Here is a 22,948-nt window from a genome sequence, read left to right on the forward strand (position 1 = left end):
TTTAAAGCTGATGTATATATTCCCCTTTGCACGTGTCACTCAAATGCACTCTAGTGAACGGGCCTGCGCCGCTCCCTCCCAGGAGAGAAATGGGCGTTTGTCTCCGATTTCCATCCTCGTCAAGGCTGGTCTCTCCTAGCCCCCCCCAGCCCTGAGCGGCTCGTTCGACTTCTTGAGCCCCCGTGTTTCTAACGGTTCCATGTCGCTATTGAGCAGCCGCACGTTGGGCAGGGCTTTTCCTCCCTGGACGTTGTTAGCTCCCCTTGAGCCCCGTGTTTCTATCGGTTCCATGTCGCTATTGAGCAGCCGCACGTTGGGCAGGGCTTTTCCTCCCTGGACGTTGTTAGCTCCCCTTGAGCCCCCGTGTTTTACACTCGTGTGTGTCGACGAGCCAGGCAGCACGGTGTCCGTGTGCGTTAGAATTGGCTGATCGGCTTGTCAGTGCCATGTGTCCGCCATGCTCCCCCGGGGCTGCCTGGTCACCTGGGTGACAGCTTGTGCCCCTGACCAAGGGGCACGCGATGAGTCTGGCCCGGCGCTTGGCCAGGCTGTGCTGCAGGGGAGAGACACCCGCTGCCCTTTCGCCAGGCAGGACCAACACTGGCTCCCTCCTGGCTGCTGCTGAGCTGCGGGGGGCAGGTGCTTGCCCCTCTGTAGGGCCGAGGGGGCTCGGAGCCCTGGCCCTGGGAGGAGTCGCTGGCAGGGCTGCGGTGCCAGGATGGCATTGGCTGATGGCTGGTTTTGTATCGGGGGGGTGACCAGTCAATGAGGCCTCCTGGCACCAGGTCTGGTTGCTGCCCCCAAAGGACCATTCTCAGGGCGATGGGGTGAGGGCAGGAGGGGATGTGACATAGGTGCGTGTGCCCCCCCCAGCCCCTCCCTGCCTCCAGCCCAGGCCGGCCAAGGGCCCCAGCTGGGAACAGGGCTCCGGGGCGAGTGTCCTGAGAGCGCGTCTCTCTCCAGGATGGGCCGGCCCTGAGGCCAGGCTGAGCAGCACTCAGTCCTCGGAGCCGGGGGCTGCAATGGGCTTTGCCAGCAAAGGCCTGTTTCGCCAGGGGAGGCGCTGGCCCCTCACTTACAATGTTACGTCCCCACGTCCTCCCCGGTGTCTGTCCCTACGCGTCCGTTTGTCCCCCTGTCTTATCTGTAGACTGTTTTGTATTGACTCTTTTCTACCCCAGTCACCTTCGGAGTGTACGCTGGTTTATTTGTCGGGCACGCGAGCTGACCCATGTACCTGCCAGCGAGCGACTCCTTTTGTTACTTGTCAGTGACTTTTATTAAATTTAATGCAAAAAAACCCCTTGCGCAGGATGGGTGTGTTGTTTTTATCTTGTCCCCCTTGGCGAAGGCATTTCAAGGGCATCCGCCAAAGAACCCAGGGGAGTTACACTGCTGTGAAATTGGCATGAGAGGACAATGCGGGGTCCCGTGCCTCAGTTTCCCCCTCTGTGACAGGAGAGTTGGGCTGATGTCCTGGGGGAGACTGGAAAATGTTTGAATGAATCTTTGTGTCTGGAAAGAGCCTGGAGCCTGGAGATGGGCAGCTTGTCTTTGGCCGGATCCACCTGCTACGGAGGAACTGATGCAAGTGCATGTGTCTGCAAGAGGTGTATTTGCAGTTGGGTGGAACTGAATTAATGGAAGTGCGTGCCTGCTTGTGCGTGTGTGTTAGTCGTGCATGGGCTTGCTGCGTGTGTGTTAGTCGTGCATGGGCTTGTGCGTGTGTGTTAGTCGTGCATGGGCTTGCTGCATGTGTAAATCCACAGGGGCAGATCGGTTCTGGGGCCGGTTTTATTCAACATCTTCATTAATGACCTGGCTGAGGGGATGGATTGCACCCTCAGCAAGTTTGTGGATGACACTAAGCTAGGGGGAGAGGTAGACACGCTGGAGGCAGGGAAGGGTTCAGAGTGACCGGGACAGATTAGAGGATCGGGCCACAAGAAATCTGCTGAGGTTCAACAAGGACAAGTGCAGAGTCCTGCATTTGGGACGGAAGAATCCCAAGTATTGGTACAGGCTGGGGACCGACTGGCAAGCAGCAGTTCAGCAGAAAAGGCCCTGGGGGTTACAGTGGATGAGAAGCTGGAGATGAGTCAACAGTCGCCCTGGTAGCCAAGAAGGCTAATGGCATGTTGGGGTGCATTAGGAGGAGCATTGCCAGCAGATCCAGAGGTGTCATTATTCCCCTTTATTCGGCTTTGGTGAGGCCACATCTGGAGTACTGTGTCCAGTTCTGGGCCCCCCACTACAGAAGGGATGTGGACGCATTGGAGAGGACCCAGCAGAGGGCAACCAAAATGATTAGGGGTCTGGAGCACACGACCCACGAGGAGAGGCTGAGGGATTTGGGTCTGTTTAGTCTGCAGAAGAGAAGAGTGAGGGGGGATTTGAGAGCAGCCTTCAACTTCCTGAAGGGGGGTTCCAGAGAGGCTGGCGAGAGGCTGTTCTCAGGGGGGGCGGGTGGCAGAACAAGGAGCAATGGGCTCAGGTTACAGCGGGGGAGGTCCAGGTTGGAGATTAGGAAAAGCTCTTTCCCTAGGCAGGTGGGGAAGCGCTGGGCTGGGTTCTCTAGGGCGGGGGTGGAGTCTCTGTCCCTAGAGGGTTTTAAGTCCCTGCTTGACAAAGCCCTGGCCGGGTTGATTGAGTCGGGCTGGTCCTGCCTTGGACAGGGGGCTGGACTTGATGACTCCTGAGGGCTCTGCCTGCCCTGGGAGTCAATGAACGTGCGTGTGAACGTGGCTCCTGCCTGCTGCTGTGTGAGTCACGTGGCGCTCAGCCTGTGGCACGTGTGGACTGGTGCAAACAGCTGCCCAGGCTGATGTGGGGACCCTGGTGAAACCCAGCTGGCCGAGGGGCAGGGCGCTGGCCACAGGTGGTCCCAGAGCTGTGTGGCTGCAGCGTGCCGCTCTGGCCGAAGGAGCGAAGGGCTGGGCCAGTCTCCCCATGTGGGCTGGGCGGGCGTTTGTCTGGAGCAGTCGATCCGAGAGGCACTAGCCGGGCAGGCCGGATCGGCAGGGACTCCACCAAGCTTGCCCGGCTGTGGCGGAGCCACGCGAAGGGTTAACAGCCGGGCTTATCCGCTGGGACAGAGGCCAAGCTGGCACCCCGCCCACCTGCTGCTCCCAGCTGGCCTGGGGATTTGTGCTCAGCCCTGCAGCCGGCAGCCATGTGGCTGGTGTTTCTCCTGTGCCTCTGCCTGCTGGCCGCGGGGCTGCTGGGTGCCCGGCTCTTTGGCCGTGCGGGGAACCCCTTTGCCGGGGGCCCCCTGCCGCCTCCCCGCCCGCTGGTCACGGATCAGAAGCTCAGGGACAAGGTGCTGAAGCAGGGTAAGTCTAGAGAGCCAGGGAGCACTAAGGGGCGTTACGGCCCCAGGGCCCGGGCCCCTGGGTGGCTCAGACTGTCTATGGGTGCCTGGCCCTCCCGGCGGCCATCGGCTCGACTCCCCCCAAGGGTGGCTCCTCCCTGCCCCCAGCTGGGACCCTCTCCTGTGTCCTGATGGCTGCTGCCCCGGCAGCTGCCAGCCCGTTGCCTGGTGTCCCGTGACCCTCCCTGTCCCAGGATCACCTCTGTCCGCTGAGCTTTGAGGGCCTCTCTGAGATGCCTGCTGCACTTGTCCTTGCTGGCGCCTGCGGGGCCCTTCTCCAAGCAGCCTTAGTTGCCTGGATGCTCCTTCATTTTTCCTTTTCAGAGCTACAGGCTTGTTCCATCCCCCCAAGTCCATCAGCTGCATTGAAATCCCAGACACATCGTGTTGGGCCAGCCTGGACTCTTCTGTGCAACCCAGGCCCAAGCGCCGGGCTGGTGGCTTTGAACCAATCCACTGGGAAAGGCTTTGATCCCGAGCCACTCCAGGCAACCCCTCGGCTGAGCTCTGGAACGGCCTCTTAATGTTTGATAGCGATTAGTGGTGCCTTTCGCATGGGCTGGTAGGGGCTGCAGGACACTGCTTTGTCGGCTAGTTACGTGGGCTGTGGTGTGACAAAATCACACGCCCTAGTTGACCCCCTGTGCCGGCAAAACCCCAGTGTGGATGCAGCTCCGCCCGCGACAGCGTGGTTCTGTGGGCAGAGCTAGCGTGCCCAGCGAGGGGCTGGCGGAAAAACGCTGCCTGGGGGGCGGTGCTGGGTCTCTGCCAGGAAAGCCTTTGGAGCACGGACCCAGCTTCCGTTTGGGCAATGGCAGGTCACTCAGACTCTCCTTGCAACCTGGGAGCTTGAGTCCTGGCCCGAGAGCACAGATCACAGCCAGTGCGGCCGGCTCGGAGAGCCCCTCGCTAGCCCCCGGAGCGGCCGGCTCGGAGAGCCCCTCGCTAGCCCCCGGAGCGGCCGGCTCGGAGAGCCCCTCGCTAGCCCCTGGAGCGGCCGGCTCGGAGAGCCCCTCGCTAGCCCCCGGAGCCGCCGGCTCGGAGACCCCTCATTAGCCAGTTCCCAGTTTGGTTGCCAGATGTCCGGATCCGACCCTGGCCTGTTGCCCGGAGTCTCCCGTCTGCCGTGTCACACCCCAGTCCCCGCAAGCGCTGCTGGCGAGGCTGCCTCTGGACCTTCTCCAATTTCTCCACATCTTTCCTGAAATGCGGTGCCCAGAACTGAACACAATACTCCAGCTGAGGCCTAACCAGCGCGGAGTAGAGTGGAAGAATGACTCCTCGAGTCTTGCTCACCGCATACCTGTTAATGCAGCCCAGAATCATGTTTGCTTTTTTTGCAATAGCGTCACACTGCTGACTCATATTCAGCTTGTGGTCCACTATGACCCCTAGATCCCTTTCTGCCGTGCTCCTTCCCAGACAGTCGCTTCCCATCCTGTAAGTGTGAAATGGATTGTTCCTTCCTAAGTGGAGCACTTTGAATTTGTCCTTTATTAAACTTCATCCTATTCACCTCAGACCATTTCTCCAGTTTGCCCAGATCGTTTTGACCCGTCCTCCGGAGCAGTCGCAACCCCTCCCAGCTTGGGATCATCTGCAAACTTAAGCCTCGTACTCTCTATGCCAATATCTAAATCGTTGATGGAGATAATTGCGTAGAGCCAGGGCTGCTTACAGCCCATGACTGGGGGCCTGCAGTAACAGGTGCACCAAACCAGTCACAAGGACCACTTCTGTTCATCCCACTGGCTAACAAGAAGCCATACAAGTAATTCCCTCCAGGGTGGACCAAAATCAATTTTTTTGAAATAAAAAAGTCTGATTTAAATTTAAAAAGTCATCAGTACCACATTTCTCATTTAACTGTAACATCTACAATTAGCTCTCATCACAGCCGTGCTACACCTGCACTTACAGCCTCATAACACTGAATTGATGGCTCTAGTCTGTCCCTAACTCCCAGCTCTTGCTGCTTGACAGTTCTGGGCTTTCCATTTCTGCTTCTCAGCTGACTACAGGCACAAGTGTAAAGCCAGAGCCAGGCGGGACTGGGTTAACATAAGAACAGCCGTACTGGGTCAGACCAAAGGTCCATCTAGCCCATTAGCCTGTCTACCCACAGTGGCCAGCACCAGGTGCCCCAGAGAGGGTGGATCGAAGACAATGATCAAGTGATTTGTCTCCTGCCATCTCTCTCCAGCCTCTGACAAACAGAGGCCAAGGACACCGTTTTATCCCCTGGCTAATAGCCTTTTATGGACCTTATCTCCATGAAATTATCTAGCTTCTCTTTAAACTCTATTATAGTCCTAGCCTTCACAGCCTCCTCTGGCAAGGAGTTCCAAAGGTTGACAACATGCTGTGTGAAGAAGAACTTTCTTTTATTAGTTTTAAACCTGCTCCCCATTAATTTCATTTGGTGTCCTCTAGTTCTTATATTATGGGAACTAATAAATAACTTTTCTTTATCGGCCCTCTCCACACCACTCATGATTTTATAGACCTCTATCATATCCCCCCTCAGTCTCCTCTTTTCCAAACTGAAAAGTCCCAGTCGCTTTAACCTCTCCTCATATGGGACCCGTTCCAAACCCCTGATCATTTTAGTTGCCCTTTTCTGAACCCTTTCCAAGGCCAAAATATCTTTTTTGAGGTGAGGAGACCACATCTGTACACAGTATTCCAGATGTGGGTGTACCATATCTTGTTTCTGTTCTGTGCTTATGTGGGTGGTGGCCCTGGGCCAAGCATGGCAGTGTCAGTAGTTAGTGAAGACGTTGTCTTAAGGATGGAGACACACTATGCAGGAAAGGGTGGAGGCAGCGTAGAACGGAACTGGAAGGGAAAAGGGAACTTTATTCAGCACGCACAGAGCTTCCTGTATCCCCCCCCCCCCCCCAGCTTTTGCCACAGAAAAACGGTCCTGGCTTTTGGGCGTAAGAGAGCCCCTGCCTGGGACTATTTGGAAGAAATTCCTTCCCTGGGTGAAAACGGAAAACGTGCCAAGCGGAAGCTGCACAAGAGGAACACGCAGGGCCTGGCACAAGAATGAACCATCCTACGGAAAGCTGCTTATTGGGGGGAAAAGCCACGAAGCTGAGCGGGTCAGCTGGCTAGTCACTTACATCATTCAAGACACAACGAGGCGTCCTGTGGCACCGTGGAGGTGAACAGGTTTACTCGTGGGCAACCCCCCTTCAAGGCTCGCTCTTGGCCTGTTAGTGGTGATGGGATTTGACAAGCACATTCCCAAGCTGTTTGCTGGGTTAGATGTTGCTAGAAAATAATGGGGAGCTTAGCTAATCCTTCTGGCTTGTTCAATTAGTTACCTAGGGTTAGAATCCAGGACTCGCGTCTACAGCACGAGCACAGCAAGCTGAGAGACGCTTTCTATCACAGCGTCCGTGCCGCCTACTTTGGAACTTCGTGGCCACAGGCCATAACGGTGATGCCATAAGTCTGTTCCCTGTTTTACTTCAGCAGAGCTCACCCTCCAGTTGTGTTCTCAAAAACCAGACGTGCCTGCCAGTTGGATGGGGCTTATTCCAAAATTAGTTAAAATTACAGACCAGCTCAGCTACCCTGCTGAGATTTGCCAGAATTAAGTACACTCTAAGCACAGTCCCTCTTAGCTATTTTGGTAACTTGATGATTTTTTTGGTGATTTAAATCAATCCACCCTGATTCCCTCAGACCCTCCAGCTCTCCTGGGCCACCACCAGTAATGCTCCTTGTACAGATGAAACCAATCTCACAACTAAAAAGGTTCTACTGCTCGAAAAGGACCAACCACCTTCTCAGGTCAATTTCTAACTTCGATTTTACCCCAAATCACACTGCTGCCGATCCTTTAGAATGGAAGGAAGGAAGGAGAGGGGTTGGAATACTGGTAGAAGGGTACAGCTCACTCAGGAAGGATGGGTGTGGTAAACAGGGAGGCGGTGTTGCCATGTATATTAAAAATGTACACACATGGACTGAGGTGGAGATGGACGTAGGAGATAGACGTGTTGAGAGTCTCTAGGTTAGGGGAAAAGGGGTTAAAAACAAGGGTGATGTCATGCTAGGGGTCTACTACAGACCACCTACTCAGGTAGAAGAGGTGAATGAGATCTTCCAGAAAAACTTCTTCCGAAAGTGTCCACACTGCAAAAGTGCATAGAAAAAGCGATCTGCTTTTTTGACAGATAGTGTCCACACTGAATAGACGCTGTCTTGCATTTAAGCTGTGATTACTATGGGCGGAATGGCCACCAGGGCACCTGTGCTTTTTCCTCTTTCCTCTTCTTTCAAAAGAACTCCCTCTTCCCCCATCCACACACGCCTTTTTCTGAAAGAGTTATTTTGGAAAAAGGCTTCTTCCTCATAGAATGAGGATTACCAATGTTGGAAAAACCCCTCTGTTCTTTTGATTTTCTTTCAAAAGAATGTGATTGCAATGTGGACATAATTCTTTTTTTTTTTCGGAAAAACGTCTGTTTTTCTGAAAAAAATCTGTAGTGTAGACATACCCTAAGAGGAAAAACTACTGAAGAGAGTTGGCAGTTTTTCAAAGGGACATTATTATGGGTCCAAAAGCAAGCTACAGGCAGTCCCCGAGTTACACGGATCCGACTTATGTTGGATCCGCAGTTACGAACGGGGTTTGCTGCCCGTCTCCCTGGTCTGCTGGAGACCAGCAGACCAGGGAGATGGGGAGCAAAGCCTCTGAGGACGCCGGCAGCGGGACAGCCGCGGCGCGTCTGGGCTGTCCGCTGCCCGCGTGCTCCCCGGCTTTGCTCCCCGTCTCCCTGGTCTGGGGAGACGTGGAGCAAAGCTGCGGAGCACGTAGGCAGCGGACAGCCCAGACGCGCCGCGGCTGTCCCGCTGCCGGTGTGTTCCGCGGCTTTGCTCCCCGTCTCCCTGGTCTGCTGGAGACCAGCAGACCAGGGAGACGGGGAGCAAAGCGGAGCAAAGCTGCGGAGCATGCGGGCAGCGGACAGCCCAGACACGCCGCGGCTGTCCCACTGCCGGCGTGTTCTGCGGCTTTGCTCCGCTTTGCTCCCGGTCTCCCTGGTCTGCTGGAGACCAGCAGACCAGGGAGACGGGGAGCAAAGCCGCGGAGCCTGCGGGCAGCAGGACAGCCACGGCGCGTCTGGGCTGTCCCGCTGCCCCCGTGCTCCGCGGCTTTGCTCCGGACGCCTGTGGTACAGCAGCTGGGGCGCTGCCAGTTGGTCCCGTAGTGCCGCTCTGGGCTCTACTGGACCAACCCGGCAGCACCCCAGCTGCTCTGTCCCAGGCGTCCCCAAGTCAGCCGCTGCTGAAACTGATCAGCGCTGACTACAGGAAGCCCGAGGCAGAGTTGCTCTGCCCCGGGCTTCCTGGAATCAGCCGCTGATCAGTTTCAGCAGCAGCTGACTTGGGGACGCCTGGGGTTCTTAAGTTGAATCTGTATGTAAGAACTGGCATCCAGATTCAGCCTGTTGAAACTGATCAGCTGGCTGATTGCAGGAAGCCGGGGGCAGAACAACTCTGCCTCCGGCTTCCTGTAGTCAGCCGCTGGTCAGTTTCAGCAGCGGCTGAATCTGGATGCCAGTTCCGACTTACATACAGATTCAACTTAAGAACAAACCTACAGTCCCTATCTTGTACGTAACCCGGGGACTGCCTGTATTCCACTGCATAGGAAAGAGAAAGTATGGCAAAAAAACACCTTGGCTTAACCAGGAGATTTTGCATGATCTCAAAATCAAAAAGGAGTCATATAAAAAGTGAAAATTAGGACAAATTACAACGGATGACTGTAAACAAACAATACAGATATGCAGGGGCAAGATTAGAAAGGCAGAGGCACAAAACAAGCTCAGACTAGCTAGAGACATAAAGAGAAACAAGAAGACATTCTATAAATATATTAGAAGCAAGAGGCAGACCAAGGACAAGATAGGCCCACTGTTCAGCGAGGAGGTAGAAACAGTAACAGGAAACTTGGAAATGGCACGTTCCAATCTTCTGATTTTCACCAAGAAGTCTGATGAAGAAATGCCTAACATAGGGTATGTCTACACTACCCTCCTATTTCAAAATAGGAGGGTAATGTAGGCATACCGCACTTGCAAATGAAGCCCGGGATTTGAATTTCCCGGGCTTCATCTGCATAAGCCGGGCGCCGCCATTTTTAAATCCTCGCTGGTTCAAACCCCGTGCCGTGCAGCTACACGCGGCACGAACTAGGTAGTTCGAACTAGGCTTCCTAGTTCGAACTACCGTTACTCCTTGTGGAATGAGGGATAGTGTAGACATACCCATAGTGAATGCTAATGGCAATGGGATAGGTTTAGAAGATAAAAGAACAAGTTAAAAATTCCTTAGAAAAGTTAGATGTCTGCAGGTCACCAGGGCCTGATGAAATGCATCCTAGAATACTCAAGGAGCTGATAGAGGTGGTATCTGGGCCTTTAGCTAGCATCTTTGAAAAGTCATGGAAGACAAGAGAGATTCCAGAAGATTGGAAAAGAGCAAATCTAGTGCCCATCTATAATAAGGGAAATAAGAACAACCCAGGAAACTACACAAAAGTCAGTTTAACTTCTGTGCCAGGAAAGATAATGGAGCAAGTAATGAAGGAATCCATCTGCAAACACTTGGAAGATAATAAGGTGACAGGTAACAGCCAGCATGATCTTCTTATCAATAAACTAGGCAAATACAACTTAGATGGGGCTACTATAAGGTGGGCACATAACTGGCTGGATAACTGTACTCAGAGAATAGTTATTAATGGTTCACAATCCTGCTGGAAGGGCATAACAAGTGGGGCTCTACGGGGGGGTCTGTTTTGGGGCCGCTTCTGTTCAATATCTTCACCAACGATTTAGATATTGCCATAGAAATTACGCTTATTAAGTTTGCAGATGATACCAAGCTGGGAGGGGTGGCAACTGCTTTGGAGGACGGGTCATAATTCAAAATGATCTGGACAAACTGGAGAAATAGTCTGAGGTAAACAGGATGAAGTTTAATAAGGACAAATGCAAAGTGCTCCACTTAGGAAGGAACAATCCATTTGACATTGGAAAAGCGACTGTCTAGGAAGGAGCATGGCGGAAAGGGATCTAGGGGTCGGAGTGGACCACAAGCTGAATATGAGTCAGCAGTGTGACGCTGCTGCAAAAAAAGCAAACGTGATTCTGGGCGGCATTAGCAGGAGTGTTGCGAGCAAGAAACAAGTAGTCATTCTTCCACACTACTCTGCTGATTAGGCCTCAGCTGGAGGATTGTGTCCCGTTCTGGGCACCGCATTTCAAGAAACATGGAGAAACTGGAGAAGGTCCAGAGAAGAGCAACAAGAATGATGAAAGGTCTGGAGAACATGAGCTCTGAGGGGAGACTGAAAGAATTGGGCTTGTTTCATTTGGAAAGGAGAAGACTGAGAGGGGACGTGAGAGGGGTTTTCAGGTACCTAAAGGGTGTCACAAGGAGAAGGAAGAAAACTTGTTCTCCTTGGCCTCTGAGGACAGGACAAGAAGCAATGGGCTTGAACTGCAGCCAGGGAGGTTTCAGTTGGACATTAGGAAAAGCTTCCTGCCTGTCAGGGGGTTAAACACTGGGATAAATTGCCTGGGGGGGGGGGGGGCGGGAGGTTGTGGAATCCCCCTCCCTGGAGATATTTAAAAGCCGGTTGGACAGATCACGGATGCTCTAGACGGTGCTTGGTGCTGCCGTGAGGGCAGGGGACTGGACTCGCTGCCTCTCCAGGGCCCTTTGCGGTCCCGTCCCGTTCTAGTGTCTGTGAATCCATGATCCTAAGGGAGGGAGGGAAACAGACGAGTTAAAATTGTTAAAGGAACCAAACACACACGCCAGTTGCCAAGTTCTTGGTGCAGATTGTGGCAAAGACAGAACAATGTGCTGGCGCGAGTCCCCTCCCTGGAGCACGTCTGCAGCTGGTCGGGCTGCTGGGTCCTTGGCTCAAACTGAAGCTCTGAACAAAGGTTCCCCAGAGGCAGGAAGCTGGTTTGAAGAGAACTTGGAGGGATTTCCAGGCCCCTTTCCATCCTCGGTCGGGGGACGGGCTCCCACTGTGCTCGCTGTGGCAGTCTGTCCCATGATGGCGTGTGGAGTCAAGTGGGAACCCCGGCCAGGCGGGACTCGGGGCTTTGGGAGGCCAGACACCCCCGGCCAGACGGGACTCAGGGCTTTGGGGGGCCAGACACCCCCGGCCAGGCGGGACTCGGAGCTTTGGGGGGCCAGACGCCCCCGGCCAGGCGGGACTCGGGGCTTTGGGAGGCCAGACACCCCCGGCCAGACAGGACTCAGGGCTTTGGGGGGCCAGACACGCCCGGCTAGGTGGGACTCGGGGCTTTGGGGGGCCAGACACCCCCGGCCAGGCGGGACTCTGGGCTTTGCGGGGCCAGGGGCCCCCGGCCACATGGGACTCGGGGCTTTGGGGGGCAGCACCCCCCTTACTCCCCTGTCTATGCAGTCATGCCAGGGGGCAGGGTGCCATCTGATGCCCTGGTAGGAATGACCCCCCAAGGCGCTGGGGGAGGGAGTCCAGCCCTGGGGTTGCTACGTGGCTGTGCCGCTGGGCGGTATCTGGCCACCTCTGCCTGGGAGCCCCTGCCAGCCGTTCTGGGGAGCAGAGGGAGCCATGGGTCTGCCTGTGTCCTGCAGCCTCAGGGAAGCAGCCCCCTTTGGGTCCATCACAGCCCCCCTGCAGGAGGCACCCGCGTGCTCCTGGGAGCCTGGGGGGAGATGCTGCAGCGGGGCCAGGGGAAGGGCTGGTAGCAGCGACTGCTCCCCCGGCACAGAGCCCTGGCACTGTCCCTTTGCTGCCCCTCGCCAGGTTTCTCCCTGGAGAAGGTGCCGCCCCAGCTGGATGCCATTGTGATCGGCAGCGGGATCGGGGGCCTGGCCGCGGCGGCCACCTTGGCAAAGGCTGGCAAGCGGGTGCTGGTGCTGGAGCAGCACGACCAGGCCGGGGGCTGCTGCCACACCTTCCAGGAGAAGGGCTTTGAGTTTGATGTGGGTAAGCGGGGGGCTCACGGGCCGGGACGTCGCCGGGGCGCTGGATTCCACCGGCTCCCCCCTGCCCCTCGGCCTGGGGCCCCGCCGGCTTCCTGTCCGGGGGAGGGCAGCAGGGTTGGAAGCAGCTCAGCCTCTGCCCCGCCTCCCGGTGGCCCCTCCAGACCCCCCCCGGCTGCGCTCTCCCTGGCTCGGAGCCGCAGGGTCTGGCAAGCGAAGCGCGGACGCCCGGGCCTGTTCTGTGCTCCCGTGGGACCCGCGCTCCTGGGGCTGCCCCGCCAGAGCTCGGAGAGCCCTGCCCCAAAGAGCTGCCGGGCGACGTGCGAGACAAGGGGCAGCAGCCGGGGCGCAGAGGCCAGGCTGCAGGCACAGTGGGCCCTGCCGGCCCCGCCTCTCCTGGGGACTTGGGGCATCACAGCGAAGGAGGATCCGAAGGGAGAGGACTCGCTGGCAGGGGCCGCTCCTGGCCCTGCTCCCGCAGTAGTAACATGGAGGGTTGTGACAGGACTGGCCCGTGGGGGGGCACTCAGCTGATAGTGGCAGCAGGCCGGAAGGCGGCTTGTGCCCTGGTGCTGAGAGGGGCGTGGGACAGGCTCCCCGCGAACGGGGCAAGCACGCCCGGGATACCCCACGCCAGAGCTGGCCCCTCACTCCCTCTGCAGCAGGCCGGGGCCAGGGGCCGCCCAGTGACCGTAGCTCAGGCCCAAACCCGCCGCGCCCTCGGCGAAGGGGACCCCGGTGCCGGCTGGAGGCTAATTGGGTTAATTCCCTGGCATCTGCCGCACGGGGGCGGCAAGGCTCCTGTCAGATCTCATAAGCTCCGCAGTGCGGGGCCTGGCGGGTCATTGGCCAGGAGGCCGCCCAGGTGGCCACCGGCTCCGGCATGGGGTAGGCCTGGGCCCGGTGCCAGCAGCGACCTCCCAGCGGGTTCGGCACGTGGCACCGGGGCCTGCTCCCTCCAGCTTCTGCTCTGGCCCAGAGCCCCCCCTCCCAGTCCCCGCTCAGACGGGACCCGGCCCGAGCCTTCCTCTCGCCCGGGCCTGGCAGGCATTCACTACGTGGGCCAGATGCACCCGGCGGGCATGCTGCGGGTGGCCATGGACCAGCTCACCGACGGGCAGCTGGAGTGGGTGCGACTGGAGGACCCCTACGACACCGTGACGGTCGGGGGCCGGCACTACCGCCTGCGCTCCGGCAAGAGGGCCTTCGCGGAGGAGCTGGAGGAGCAGTTCCCAGAGGAGAAGGAGGCCATCAGGGAGTTCCTGCGGCTGTCGAAGGTGAGAGCCGGGGCACGGCGCTGAGTGCTCGGGGCTGTACGTGGACAGGGCGCAGGGGGAGCAGGAGCACAGGGGCGGGGGGGGCACAGCAGCCTGCCTGGGTGGACGGCTCTGCCAGGCCGGTTACTCTGGACTGCTCTGGCCTTTCCCGCAGGTGGTGGCCACCCGGGTGCCCCTCGTGGCCGTGCTGAAGATGATCCCCCGCTGGCTGGCCACGCTGCTGGTCCGCTCGGGCCTCATTCACTGGGTCTCGCCCGTCTTTAAGATGGCAGCCACCAGCCACAGCCAGGTGCTGGAGCGGCTAACGGCCAACAAGGACCTGCAGGTCGTCCTCAGCTACCTCTTCTACGGTGAGGCAGGGCCCCCGCGTGGTCCCAGAGCTGCGGGGCCTGACGTGGCTTTCAGAGCACCTAGCCCAGCCTGGGGGGGTCGCCCCTTTGGGTCTCAGGGCACCAACCCTGGGGCATGTAGTGGCACCGGGTCGCTGCCACTCTCATGGGGGCGTCCCTTGCTCTGCCCTGCCCCCGAGCCGCTGGCTCACTCAGCCACGGTGCGTTGCTGGAGCGTGGCCAATGCAAAGGGGTGCGTGTAGGCAGCCCCCTCCCACCGGTGCCACGCCTGGACGGCAGCAGGCCGGGTGAGTGCGGGCGAGAGCCCTTGTCCTGGCTGCCCCTCCCATCTCCAAGAGGATAGCAGCCTGCTACTGCTGTACAGCTGGTGGAGTTACCCCCCCCCCCCGCTCAGCTGGGGGGGCTTGTGCAGCGCCTACCAGGTTCAGGCTCTGCTGACGCTGGAGTGAAACCCCCGGTGTGTGGGGGGGGAGGGGGCTGGTCCCTTCTTCTGACGCTCCCCCCCCCCCAGGCGTCCCCCCCAGAGACTCCAGCTTCCTCATCAACGCCCTCATGATCCACCACTACAAGCGCGGCGCCTGGTACCCGCGGGGGGGTGCCAGTGAAATCGCCTTCCACGCCATCCCGGTGATCCAGTGGGCCGGCGGCGCCGTGCTGGTGAGAGCCCGCGTGGGGCGGATCCTGCTCTCCGCGAGTGGCGCGGCTGTGGGTGAGTCCTGGGGCAGCTGGGCTAACTCCCCCCCCGGGGGCGGAGACGCGTCTGCCAGGGGGCCAACCCCCCCGGGGGCGGAGACGCGTCTGCCAGGGGACCGACCCCCCCAAGACGCGTTTCCCAGGGAGCTGACCCCCCCAGGGGGCGGAGACACGTCTGCCAGGGGACCGACCCCCCCAGGGGGCGGAGACGCGTCTGCCAGGGGACCGACCCCCCCAAGACGCGTTTCCCAGGGGGCTGACCCCCCCAGGGGGCGGAGACGCGTCTGCCAGGGGGCCGACCCCCCCAGGGGGCGGAGACGCGTCTGCCAGGGGGCCGACCCCCCCGGGGGCGGAGACGCGTCTGCCAGGGGACCGACCTCCCCAAGACGCGTTTCCCAGGGGGCTGACCCCCCCAGGGGGCGGAGACACGTCTGCCAGGGGACCGACCCCCCCAGGGGGCGGAGACGCGTCTGCCAGGGGACCGACCCCCCCAAGACGCGTTTCCCAGGGGGCTGACCCCCCCAGGGGGCGGAGACGCGTCTGCCAGGGGGCCGACCCCCCCAGGGGGCGGAGACGCGTCTGCCAGGGGGCCGACCCCCCCAGGGGGCGGAGACGCGTCTGCCAGGGGGCCGACCCCCCCAGGGGGCGGAGACGCGTTTCCCAGGGGGGCAACCCCCCCAGGGGGCGGAGACGCGTTTCCCAGGGGGCCGACCCCCCCAGGGGGCGGAGACGCGTTTCCCAGGGGGGCAACCCCCCCAGGGGGCGGAGACGCGTTTCCCAGGGGACCGACCCCCCCGGAGGCGGAGACGCGTTTCCCAGGGGGCCGACCCCCCCAGGGGGCGGAGACGCGTCTGCCAGGGGACCGACCCCCCAGGGGGCGGAGACGCGTTTCCCAGGGGACCGACCCCCCCGGAGGCGGAGGCGCGTCTGCCAGGGGACCGACCCCCCCAGGAGGCGGAGGCGCATCTGCCAGGGGGCCGACCCCCCCAGGAGGCGGAGGCGCGTCTGCCAGGGGACCGACCCCCCAGGGGGCGGAGACACGTTTCCCAGGGGGCCGACCCCCCCCCAGGGGGCGGAGACGCGTTTCCCAGGGGGCCAACCCCCCCAAGACGCCTTTCCCAGGGGGCCGACCCCCCCAAGACGCCTTTCCCAGGAGGCTGACCCCCCCAGGGGGCGGAGACACGTTTCCCAGGGGGCCGACCCCCCCAGGGGGCCGACCCCCCCAGGGGGCGGAGACGCGTCTGCCAGGGGGCCGACCCCCCCAGGGGGCGGAGACGCGTTTCCCAGGGGGCCGACCCCCCCAGGAGGCGGAGACGCGTTTCCCAGGGGACCGACCCCCCCCGGAGGCAGAGACGCGTCTGCCAGGGGACCGACCCCCCAGGGGGCGGAGACGCGTTTCCCAGGGGACCGACCCCCCCAGGAGGCGGAGGCGCGTCTGCCAGGCTCTGGCGTCCTTGTCTCCTGGCAGGGGTGGCGGTGCAGAAGCGGGGCCGGGAGGAGATGGTTTATGCCCCTGTTGTGATCTCGGATGCTGGAATATTCAACACCTTTGGGAGGCTGCTGCCCCCCGAGATCAGGAGCCAAGCAGGTAACGGGGAGCAGCCCCCTGGGAGCTCGGCTGCCTGCCCCCACCCGTGGCCAGGACCCAGCTGGCCCCTGCAAAGGAGCAGTGGAGAGCAGGGAGCCTCGGGCTGCTCCGGGCACACCCGGGAGGGGGCTGGGATGTCCTAGGGGGGGCTGGACCCCGGGGCTCCACAGCAGGAGCAGGGCCGTGGAGGCGCGTGGCGCTCCGGGGCCCAGCCCCCTCTCCCCGCTTAGCCCCTCGCTCTCGCCCACAGGGATCCAGTCTGTGCTCAGCATGGTGCAGCACGGCATGGGCTCCTTCCTGGTCTTTGTGGGCCTCCAAGGGACCACCGAGGAGCTGGGCATAAAACCCACCAACTACTGGGTCTACCAGGACAACAATCTGGATGAGATGTAAGTGGGGGGCCAGGGCCCGGGGCAGGATGCTGCAGGTCCTGGGACCTCGCTCTGTCACCCCCTCGGAGCAGGCGTCCCCTCTGCCTGCCCCTCCCCTAGGGCCCAGGGCCGGGCTCCATGCCACGGAGTTCGTCAGACGCAGCCCGCCAGTGGCCGCAAGGGATCAGCTCGTGGGAAATCCAGAGATCCGGCCCTGTTCCCCCTTTGCTATGGGGGGTTCCTGGGTGCAGGCATGTAGCATAAGAGAGGAGTTTGCAATCAAAGTGAATCTCGGCTCCTTCCAAGCCACCCGCCTCGCCTTCCTGGTGTCTCCTTTCCTGCAGCGTTGCGGCATGCTGGCAAACAGCGGCCGTGTCCCGCCCCAGAGGTGGGCGCATTTCCAGAGTCAGCGAGGTTTTCCCTCTGCATCCCTCCCTGCCACGGGCTGGGGAGGGGAACGGGAACCGTAATGAGTAATGGGGAACACCGCGCAAATGGGAAACTGACTGGAGCTCTGAATGACAGTTCAGCGGGCGCGGCCGTTACGCGCGGCAGATGCAGGGAGCCATCGAAGTGAGATCTGCTGCTCCGGTCGTTACTGGCTGTTAAAGGCCCCGCTGCGCTAGGCGCTGGACGGACACACAGCCCTGGCGCCGATGAGTGCACGATATAAATAGATGAGAGATGAAGAGGGGGAGGGGAAACTGAGGCACAGGGAGGATCAGCAACTAGCCCTAGGTCACCGAGCAGGTCAGTGGCAGAACCTACCCACTAGACGCTGCTGCCCAACTGGCCCGGGGGTGGGCGGTGCAATTGCCGCCTGTGAAGACAGACCCAGGAATGAGGCGAAGCATCAGCAGGGGCTGCACAAGCCCAGGCAGGACCCTGGGTACGTTCCCGGGCAGCTGGGAGCGTCCCTGCTCTGGCACCACACGGGGTCGGGGGCACCTGCCGTTGCCTGGGCGACCAGCTGGACCCAGGGGATCTGGCCCAGCTGTGTGGACACCTGCAGTGGCGGGCGGGCAGGAGGGGCTCCAAAGGGCCGTGGGGGTGACCAGGGGTACCTGCCTGGGTCAGGGATAAATGGCACCGCCCGGGCCATGCACTGGGCCGAATGCTGCAGCGCAGACCAGCCCACGTCTGCACTAGCGGGAGGGGGCAGGGCTGGGACTCAGACCCCCAGGCTCGCGCCAGGCAGCTCGCGGCTCAGTTCAGACTCGTTCACGTGCACGGGGAGGAGAGGGGCCTGCCGCCAGCCCCGGGCCAGCCTGTTCCACCGTGCCCAGGAGGGGTGGGCGGGCGGCAAGGGCAGCTCGTGGGTGCAGAGGGCCAGGGTGCAGCCCCCCCCCCCCCGCGAGGGCTGGTCTCTGCTGCGCCATTGGCGCCCTGTCTGGTCCTTGCAGGATGACCCGCTACGCTGCCCTGCGCAGGGAGGAGGTGAGTGAGAACCTGCCCATGTTCTTCATCACCTTCCCATCCGCCAAGGACCCCACGTACCAGCAGAGACACCCAGGTACCCGCCCGCAGACCGGCCAGGCCGGGGGCCTCTGCCCTTGGGAGTGGGGCGGGGGCGGAGCGCAGGGGTCCTGAGACGCCCCGCGGGGGGGGAGTCCGACACGGAGATCCCAGAGGAGCAAGCCCCCGCCTGTACCTGCTGGCCACCCTGCCCAGTAGCCAAGAGGCTCCCGCAGACCTGGCCCCAGCCTCTGCGCGGTGCCCCTGGACCTCCAGCCGGGCCGGCTCCTGGCCAAAGCCAGCGGAGTGGCGGCGGGAGGACATGCCGCACGGGCGGGCGGAGGAGCGGGCTCTGCTCAGACGGGCGGCCCAGGAAAGGAGAGGCGGGGCAGCGCCCGTGGCAGGGAGCTGAGCTGGGCCCATTCAGGCGGGAAGCCAGGCCCTGTTACGGGTGAGACTGGGGCCGTGCAGGAAGCTCCAAGGGGCCTGGGGATTTCCCGGCTCTGGAGGTCCTGCCACCCCCGGGAGGCTGCTGGGAAGAGACGTGCCCCTCCCAGCCCTGTCACTGGGCCGGGCACAGGGAAACGGGACCGCGGGGGCCGTGCTCTACGGGGGTCAGGCCGGAGGAGCTAATGGCCCGTCTGTGCAGCCGGACGTCGGGCTATGCGGGGCTCGGGGGGCCTGGGGAGGCCGATGTGCCCCCTAAAATGCCATCTGAGGGTGGTGCTAGGGCTCCAGCCCCCCGAGCCCCTCGGCATGGAGCCCACGCGCCAGCCCAGGCCAAAACGTCCATCCCCACATGCCTGTCGAGCCCTGCGGGCGCGCCTCTGGCACCGGGGTCTGGGCAGCGCTGCCCTCGGCGCGTCAGCTCGAACCCTCCCCACCCGCCTGGCCCTGGGCCCCACCCTGCTCCGCAGGCGCCACGGCTGAACCCAGGACCTTGGGGTGAGCGGGATGCAGCCCCGGGGCTCTGGTCACGCCGCCTGCGGCCCGGCCCCGTCTCGTCCAGGCAGACGCCCAGGCGCTGCGCAGGGACGACGCGAGACATCGCCCCGGCCACGAGTGCGCAGCTGGGCCCCCCCGCGCGCTGCAGGAGTGCCAGCCGGTCTCCCTCGCGGGGGCGACCCGAGATCCCAGAGCGCTGGGGCCCGACTCAGCTCTCTCCCTGCTGCAGGCCGGTCCTGCATGACCATCCTGAGCATGGCTCGCTACGAGTGGTTCGAGGAGTGGGCGGGGGCCTGCGTGAAGAGCCGAGGGGCTGACTACCAGGCCTACAAGATGCAGATTGCCCAGCGCCTGCTGGCCATGGCCCTGGAGAGGTTCCCTCAGCTCCGGGACAAGGTGAGGGCTGGTTTCTGCAGTAGCTCTGGGAGCAGTGCCCTGCCCTGCTGGCACGGTTCACCCCCAGACCCCCGGCGCAAAGGGATAGCGACTAAGACAGAGAAAATCTCTTTGCCTTTGTGGAAATCCATGGCTCGCCCACAGCTGCAATACGGCGCACAGATGCGGTCGCCACACCTCAAAAAAGAAATATTGGCACTGGAAAAGGGAAGAAAAGTGATTTGGGGTTTGGAACGGGACCCGTATGATTAAAGAGACTGGGACTTTTCAGCTTAGAAAAGAGGAGACTGAGGGGGATAGGATACAGGTCTATAAAATCATGAGTGGTGTGGAAACAGTGAATATGGAAAAGTTATTGACTTGTTCCCATAACAGAAGAACTAGGGGCCACCAAATGAAATGAATAGGCAGCAGGTTTAAAACAAACAAATGGAAGTTTTTCTTCACACAACGCTCAGTCAACCTGTGGAACTCCTCGCCAGAGGAGGTTATGAAGGCCGAATCTTTAACAGGGTTCAAAAAAGAGCTAGATAGGTCCATAAATGGCTGTCAGCCAGGCTGGGCAGGGAGGGGCCCTAGCCTGTTTGTCAGGGGCTGGGAATGGGCGACAGGCGAGGGATGACTGGATGATGCCCTGGTCTGTTCCCCCCTCTGGGGCACCCGGCACTGGCCTCGGCTGGACCTTTGGTGTGACCCAGCCTGGAGGAGCTGGCACTCGTGGGGCTGCAGCAGCTGCACCCGGGTTCAGGGACCCCGCCCGTAGGCTGGGGGCTGCTGTAGCCCCACGTTCCTCCCTTTGTCCCCCCTCCGGGCAGGTGGTGTACCTGGAGGCGGCCTCCCCGCTCACCAACCAGCACTACCTGCTGGCGCCCCGCGGGGAGATGTACGGGGCTGAGCACAACGTGAGCCGCTTCGTGCCAGCCGTGGTGGCCGCCATGCGGGCGGAGACGCCCGTCAGGAACCTCTACCTCACGGGTAAGGGCAGCCTCCCGCCCCTCTCCCCCCGCCTTTGGGGGAGGAGCCTGGCAAGCCAGCAGGAGCCACTGGGGGCCCAGGCCCCGCTCCGGGTTGAGGCCTGGGTGGGGGGGTCCCTCTGGGGCTGCCGAACCCAGCGTGCGAGTCCAAGGGCTGCCCCGCCCCTGACGCCCTCCTTGTATCCCCGTCCCAGGGCAGGACGTGTTCAGCTGCGGCCTGGCGGGGGCCTTGCACGGCGGCCTCATCTGCGCCTCCGCCGTCCTCCGCCGCATCCTCTACGTGGACCTGCTGCTCCTGAAGAGGCGGCTCAAGCGGGCGCAGGGCAAGAAGGCAGCCTAGGACCATGGGCCGGCTGCCCCACCTCTGCCCTTTGGAGCTCGGCCTCACCAGGCCCCCGCGTCCCCTGGGCCGGGACCTCGCCGGAGAGGGAATCGGCCTCGTCCACAGACGTGTTCTGGCAGACGGGCCAGGCTGGGATTTCCCAGCTGGCTTGGGCTGGGGGCTGTTTAGTAGGACGGGGGGGAGGGAGGCACAGCCCCTGGGTCCCAGAGGTTGGGTGAGTTCAGGCCTGTCTGTGCTGCAAACAGCCCTTCCTCCGAGTTAGCGGCACAGGCCAGGCACTGGGCGGCATCGCCCCGGAGACGTGCCCCTGTGCGCTCCTTGCTCTGAAACCAGCCTGGCTTTCTGCCTAGGCCAGCCCGGGGTGCAACCCGGACCAGGGCGGGGCTGCACGGCCCCTGGCGGCCGGCTCAGGGCATTGCAATGCGCCTGCCAGCACCCAGTGGTCGAGAAACGCCACCCGCAGCCTGCTGGCCCCGCTGGCCTGGGTGCCACTTGCAGGGGGGCCTCAGCACATTCCCAGTCCTGGCTTCCCCCCACCGCGTGTTCTGCACAGCCCTGCCCTGGACAGCCCGGTGCCTCTCCGCGTGGCTCAGGACACAAGCCACGATCCACCACCCGGTCTGTTCGGCTGCAGCCACCCAGCGGCTCGGAGCGCGATTTCCAGGGAGCCCGGTGCACGGCCTGAAATGGCCACAGGAGAAATAAAGCAAAGCCCCTTCCTAGCCCTGCTCTCGGCTCGGTTCCGGTGCGATGCTCCGTGATCCCTGCGGCCGCCGGCCACACTCAGGCCGGGATCCCTCCGAGGCCGTTCCCGCTGCTGCTGAGGGGAAAGAGCGAGGCTGGCGGGCATCCCTTGCGGTGCGTCGCCCTCACTGGTAGAGTCCCGCACCCTGCAAATGCATTTCCCAGGGCTGTCCGAGAGGATGCTCACTGCCCCGGGAGTGGGGGCGGTGCCAGGCCGTTTGCGCTGCCGTTTGGCCCCGCCCCCCGGCCGTGCCCCAGAATGGCCACACGGGGCGGGTGGGCCTGTCAGCTGCCACCTGGATGGGCGGGCCCTGTCGCCTCGTCCTTTGGCTTCGAGACCCTGTTCGCTGTGAGAAGCGCAGCGTTTGTGTTGCGTGGGACCGGCCCCGTGCAGGCAGCAGCAAGCCCCAGTGTTAGGGCTACGGCGGCCCACGGCCAGGCTGCGCCTGATGGATAAAAGGGCTCGGTTTGGCTCCTTGGCTAAGTACACAGAGAACGGCTCCGAGGGGAGCCGCGTGCGGCTGGGTCTGCAAGGAGGCCGGGGGCACGCGGCGGACGCCCCTTTGCCTGCACATTGGCCAGCCCGGACAGTCTCTGCGCAAAGGCCTAAATGGAGACAAATCAGACACTGAGAACAGTACAAAGCCGGGGGTGGCTCTTGAACCGCCCTGGACGCCCCGTTACTGCCCTGCGGGGGCCATTCTCAGGCACAAGCCCCTCAAAGCCACACTGCAGCGGGAATCAGCTGCGCCGGAATGGGCTGCAAACGCGACCACGGCCGGGCGGTGTGACGGCCGTCCGTCGCCAGGCAATTTCACCGGCTTGCACTGCTGGAGCCCTGGCTGAACGCGCAGGTCACACGCCCCTCGCGGCAGCCCGGCCTGTCTCCCTCGCGACCCTGCAGCGCCGGCGGCTGCGCGCCTGATGCCGTGTGAGTCCGCACAGTGCCCCCCGAGGCCTGGCTGTGTGAGAAATCAAACAGCCCAAGGAAGCTGCAGTGTGTGTGTGTGGAGGGGGGTGCACACACACACACACACACATGCACACACACACGCACACACACACACACACACACACTCTCTCTCTCTCTCTCTCTCTCTCTCTCTCTCACACACTCTTGAGCACTTCCCCAGGTTTTCCCAGGACTTTACCTGCCAGGGTTTCTGCACCGCTCTGGGATGTTTTTGCCCTCCCCTCCCCCACCAGAGTCAGGGGCCCAGGCCGGCCTTGGCTTGGGGCTGGCTGAAATTGCAGCTCTTTAGGGACATTGTGGGGTGCCTACTTGAACCAGCAGGTGATGGTCCTGTGCCCAGTGATGCCTGCTAAGACAAAGCCCAATGACCCTCATGCGGCATGGCATGGGCTGAGCCCCTGCTGGAGGGTCAGGAAGGACGTGTCCTGCCTGCTGCACAATTAGCTGCACTGGGGGGTGG

The 22,948-nt window shown here is 61.6% G+C and overlaps 1 protein-coding gene across 1 annotated transcript; it reads left to right on the forward strand.

The window, feature by feature from the left end:
- Window positions 1–2,512: 2,512 nt before the first annotated feature.
- On the forward strand, window positions 2,513–21,493 carry LOC142825994 (all-trans-retinol 13,14-reductase-like). Its single transcript, XM_075918407.2, has 11 exons — window positions 2,513–3,332; window positions 12,201–12,383; window positions 13,427–13,656; window positions 13,811–14,006; window positions 14,518–14,715; window positions 16,168–16,287; window positions 16,538–16,676; window positions 18,062–18,171; window positions 19,288–19,454; window positions 20,270–20,429; window positions 20,623–21,493. Exons 1-11 carry the CDS (start codon window positions 3,173–3,175, stop codon window positions 20,766–20,768), a joined length of 1,809 nt encoding a protein of 602 aa, XP_075774522.2. The 5' UTR covers window positions 2,513–3,172; the 3' UTR covers window positions 20,769–21,493.
- The last annotated feature ends 1,455 nt before the right edge of the window (window positions 21,494–22,948 follow it).

This window comes from Pelodiscus sinensis, chromosome 29 (genome assembly GCF_052426305.1).
Source record: "Pelodiscus sinensis isolate ZL-2025 chromosome 29, ASM5242630v1, whole genome shotgun sequence".
NCBI lineage: Eukaryota > Metazoa > Chordata > Testudines > Trionychidae > Pelodiscus > Pelodiscus sinensis.